The 5,615-nt window shown below is 43.2% G+C and overlaps 1 protein-coding gene across 1 annotated transcript; it reads left to right on the top strand.

The window, feature by feature from the left end:
* The first annotated feature begins 2,661 nt into the window (after window positions 1-2,661).
* Window positions 2,662-3,395, top strand: LOC138910729 (uncharacterized). Its single transcript, XM_070201884.1, has 2 exons — window positions 2,662-3,039; window positions 3,099-3,395. The coding sequence occupies exons 1-2, from the start codon at window positions 2,662-2,664 to the stop codon at window positions 3,393-3,395; spliced, it is 675 nt and encodes a 224-aa protein (XP_070057985.1).
* The last annotated feature ends 2,220 nt before the right edge of the window (window positions 3,396-5,615 follow it).

Genomic DNA, 5,615 nt, shown 5'->3' with positions numbered 1-5,615 from the left:
TGGACTCGAAATTAATGGGTATTTGGATTTTGTAAATTTTGTCAGGTTCCGAGGCATGGGCCCAAGGTTGACTTTTTTTGTTGACTTTTCTAATTTGGTTAAAGATATTAGCTTTATCGTATGGATTCAATTTCTATAGTTTGTATTGATTATATTAAGTTGTATGTGTCCATATTCGATTCGTTCGGAGGCCGATTCACGAGACAAGGGTTTGTTGGAGCATTGATTGAGCACTTTAAGATAAGTAACACTTCTAAACTTGGAATTAAGGGTATAAATCCCTAGAAAACATATTATATGGTTGGTGTTTGGGTGACACACATGCTAAGTGAAGGGTGTGTGGGCGTGCACCGTGGTAATCATGATTCGATTGATTCTTTTGTATTGTGTTGTTATCAGGTCTTGCCCTATCCATGACAAACTTATTTGTTAGAGTAATTGAACTGTGATTCATGTTTAGAAATCATGTTTAGGCTATGTGCTTATTATGTTGAGACTTAGTGAGGTTATTTTTGTTGTTTTGAGTTATCTGCTTTAACTGTAATTATGTACCCAGTCATGATCCTTCATTTTCATATCATATCTCAGTCTCTGTTATCCTTTACTATTACATCACATGTTAGTATTGTTTGGGGTAAGTAGTATGATATTCTGAGCTCTTGAGACTTGAGAGATTGGTGACTGAGATGGGCCTAAGAGCCGAATTATGACTGTTATTGTGGATCGGGCTGCACGGTGCAATATGACTTATTGGCTTATTCATAATTGTGGATCGGGTTACATGCCGCAGCAGGCCTTATAGGCTTTAAATTAGCGCTTGGACAGGATCCGCCCATCTGGAGTCTGACGCACCAGTAGTGAGCGCAGTCACAATGATACACGTGCTTTGGTGAGGGGCATTGATACCAGGTACCCGTACAGTACTGAGTGATTGTGTGTGTGATGAGTGGGCATTTTAGTTAGACAGATTAAGTACTCTGATAGTGTAAGTACCTGGGAATATTACTGTAATATCTTACATTTGACATGTAGGCATAAAGATGTACCATTCCTCAGACTTGATATACTTGACATATTATTATAAGTGTTGGTATTTAAATTATGAACTTGAAAGCATGTCTAAATTATGTATCATGAATGAGCTGAATACGGAAGTTTCTCTGAGTTATTTACTTTCATTGTAATTATCTTACCTACATTGTCATTATATTGGTTCTGATTGTATCCTTTTGAGATCATCAATGCTTTCAGCCCAAGGTTAGTCCTGTTACTTATTGAGTACATTGGTTGGGTTTTACTCATACTGTACTTCGCACTTTGTGTGCATATTCAGGTACATCTGGAAGCGATGATTGCTAGATCGTTGTCAGTAGTTGCTTGGAGACTTCAAGTAGCTGCTATGGCACCCGCAGACCCTGACTCTCTTTCCTTTTATTTTTTTTAGTTCTGTTCTATTATTCATATAGTTGTACTAGAACTTTTTTTTATGTTGATACTTAGTAGTGCTCATGTACTCGTTGACACCAGGGTTTGGGATGGTTGCAGTAGAGTTTCCGCTACTTTTATCATATATTTATGAGATTTCTTTTTCCATTGTTGAGTTTATTAAAGCATGTTCCATTCAATTATTTAGATGCTATGTGATTGTCGACTTGCCTAGCAAGTGTGTTAGGCTCCATCATGACAGGTTGGGATTCTGGGTCGTGACAAGTTGGTATTAGAGCACAAGGTTACTTAGGTCTCACTAGTTATGAGCAGATTTAGTAGAGTCTTGTGGATCGGTACGGAGATGTCTGTACCTATATTCGATTGGCTACCGAACTGTTAGGAAACTTCACTTGTATTATTTTCGTGCGGATTGGTAATTTCAGAATTTGAATTTCTAGTCTTCTATTCTTTCACAGATGATGAGGACACGTGCGACCGGATCGGGCGGACGACCACCGGTACAACTAGCTAGGGCCATGAGAGGCTGGGGCCACAGTAGAGGCCGGGGTGCGGCTCGTACTACAGCTAGAGTAGCACTTGTGGAGCGACTAGTTGCTCCAGCTGAGGAGCAGATATCAAATGTTATTGAGCCGGTGAGACCAGCTCAGGCACTATTTGTGCCCATTGTGATCCCATGCCTTCAGGAGGCCTTAGCTAATATTTTGACTGTGTGCACGAGCCTGGCTCAGGTAGTCTCTCTTCCAGCTGCACCAGCCACTTCTCAGGCCGGGGGAGGTGCTCACACTCTCACAGCCTGTACTCCAGAGTAGGTACCTAAGGGACTCCAGACACCAGGGGTACTACCAGTCCATCTGATTGTAGCTGCTCGGCCCCAGGTTGGTCCATATATGAGTAGTGAGGAGCAAAAAAGACTAGAGCGGTTTAGGAGGCTTAAGCCTCCAGAGTTCAGAGGATACTCTAAATTTTATCGACAGATGCCAGTGGATTCTTCGCACAACGTGTATTTTGGAGACCAGTGGAGTTTCATTTACTACCTTTTAGCTGACAAGGGCAGCCTACAGATAGTGGGAGGCCTATTAGTTGGGCAGGCCAACCGATGCGGCACAACCATTTACATGGCATGAGTTCTCAGTTCTCTTCTTACAGAAGTTTGTCCCCCAGACTCGTAGGGAGGAGTTGGGTACGCAGTTTGAGCAGCTATGCTAGGAGAGTATGACAGTGACCCAGTATGAGATGAGGTTTGCAGAGTTGGCTCGTCACGCGGTATGGTTGGTTACCACTGAGAGGGAGAAGATTAGGAGGTTCATTGATGGCCTCAATTATGGATTACACTTCATTATGGCTTGGAAGGTGGCGACGGGTGTGAGGTTTGACCAGGTGGTCTATATTGCTAGACTCTTAAATCTAGTTCACATTCAGGAGTATGAGGAGCGGGAGGCCAAGAGGCCTCGTAGTTTAGTTGGTTTCAGTAGTGCCTCATTTGGAGGACAGTCTCATCAGAGTAGGGGGCATCCTTATAGGCTCGCTCAGATGGCTCATCCGGTTCATCGTGGTGCATCAGCTAGTCATGGTTCATACAGTGTTGTCTGGGTCAATCATCTTTCAGTGCTCTCCCAGATCAGAGTTCATCTCGTGCTCTGTCAATATAGGGTTCGGCAGTACCTGGTTCTTCTAGTGGCTATTCTGGCTCTCAGGGTCCGATTCAGTCCCTGATGCCATTTGTAGATCGAGGTTTCTATGAGTGTGGAGAGTTGGGGAATGTGAGGAAGTATTTCCCCCATATTATGGGAGGTCCAGTTCAGCAGAGTGGTCAGGCTATGACTTCACCACCAGTTACTTCACCACCCGCTCAGCCAGCTCCGGGTGGGACTCAAGTAGTTCGAGGTCGCCCTAGAGAAGGAGATCGATCAAGTGGTGGTCGCCCTGGATGCATCCATATTATTTGACCCTGGTTCCACTTATTCATATGTATTATCGTACTTTTCTCGTTATTTGGATATGCCCCATGATTCCTAAGTTATGATTGTTATGTATCTACACTGGTGGGTATTTCTATTATTGACATTGTGTATTAGTCATGTGTGGTAACTATTGGACGATTGGAGAATATATTTGATCTTTTACTACTTAGTATGGTTTGAGTATTACGTGATTCTAGTCATGGATTGGTTGTCACCATCTCACGCTAAGACCGTGACTTTGGCGATGTCGGGGCTGCCTAGGGTTGAGTGGGGAGGTTCCCTAGATTATGTTCCCAGTAGAGTGATTTCATATTTGAAGGCTCAACGAATGGTTGAGAAGGGATGTTTGGCATATTTGGCATTTATGAGGGATGTTGGTGCTGATACTCCTACCATTGATTCTGTTTCGGTAGTGGAAGAATTTCCAGATGTGTTCTCTACAAACATGTCGGGCATGCCACCAGACATGGATATTGATTTTGGTATTGACTTGGTGTGGGCACTCATCCCATCTCTATTCGTCTGTATCGTATGGCACCAGCAGAGTTGAAGAAATTAAAAAAACAACTTCAGAAGCTTCTTGACAAGGGATTCATTATGCCTAGTGTGTCACCTTAGGGTGCACCAGTTTTGTTTGTGAAGAAGAAGGATGGTACTATACGAATGTGCATTGATTACAGGCAGTTGAACAAAGTTTCAATTAAGAACAAGTAACCACTACCGTGCATTGATGACTTATTTGACCCGCTTCAGGGTGCTAGGGTATTCTCTAAGATTTATTTGAGGCATGGGTATCACCAGTTAAAAATTCGGGATTCTGATATTCTGAAGATGGCGTTCAAGACCAGCTATGGTCACTACGAGTTTCTTGTGATGGCTTTTGGGCTAACCAACACCCCAGTAACATTTATGCATCTGATGAACATTGTATTTCATTCATATCTTGATTCATTTTTCATAGTGTTCATTGATAATATACTGGTGTACTCATGCAGTCAGAAGGATCATGAGCACCATCTGAGGATTGTACTCCAGATGTTGCGGGAGAAGAAGCTATATGCTAAATTCTCCAAGTGTGAGTTTTGGCTTTATTCTGTGGCACTCTTGGGGCACGTGGTGTACAGTGAGTGTATCAAGGTAGATCCGAAAAAGATTAATGCAGTTCAGAGTTGGCCCAGACCTTCTTCAGCTACTGAGATTTGGAATTTTCTTGGCTTGGCCGAATATTATTGCCATTTTGGAGGGTTTCTCATCCATTGCTGCACCTTTGACTAGATTGACTCTGAAGGGTGCTCCATTCAGGTGGTCTGATGAGTGTGAGGAGAGCCTTCATGCTTCTCGGATTGGTATTGGGTGTGTCTTGATGTATGAGGATAGGGTGATTGCTTAAGCTTCACATCAGTTGAATCCCCATGAGAAGAACTAACCCGTTCATGAGTTAGAGTTGGCAGCTATTGTTCATGAATTAATGATTTGGAGGCATTATCTCTACGGCATGTCTTGTGAGGTATTTACAGATCACTAGAGTCTACAACACTTGTTTAAGCAGAAGGATCTAAACTTGAGGTAGCGAAGATGGTTGGAGCTGTTAAAACACTATTATATCACCATTTTGTATCATCCCGTGAAGGCCAACATGGTGGCCGATGACTTGAGTAAAAAGGCGGTGAGTATAGGTAGCCTTGCATATATCCCAGTTGGTGAGAGACCGCTAGCACCAGATGTTTAGGCCTTGGCAAATCATATCATGAGTTTAGATGTTTTAGAGCCTAATCGGGTTCTGGCTTGCGTGGTTTCCTGGTCTTCTTTGTATGAGCGCATCAGAGAGCGTTAGAATGGCGACCCCCATTTGCTTATCCTTAAGGACATGGTGCAGCACATGATGCTAAGGAGGTTTCTAGAGGATGGGGATGCAGGGTTGTATTTATGTGCCCAATGTGGATGGGTTGCGTGAGTTGATTCTTAAAGAGGCCCACAGTTCACGATATTCTATTTATCCGGGTGCTGCGAAGATGTATCGGGACTTGAGACAGTACTACTGGTGGAGAAGAATGAAGAAAGATATAGTAGAGTATGTGGCTCGGTTCTTGAACTGTCAACAGGTGAAGTACGAGTATTAGAGGCCGGGCGGTTTGCTTTAGAGACTTGAGATTCCCGAGTGGAAATGGGAGCATGTTATCATGGACTTCGTTGTTGGGCTCCATG

This window comes from Nicotiana tomentosiformis, chromosome 1 (genome assembly GCF_000390325.3).
Source record: "Nicotiana tomentosiformis chromosome 1, ASM39032v3, whole genome shotgun sequence".
NCBI lineage: Eukaryota > Viridiplantae > Streptophyta > Magnoliopsida > Solanales > Solanaceae > Nicotiana > Nicotiana tomentosiformis.
This window is presented reverse-complemented; position numbering and strand designations above follow the sequence as displayed.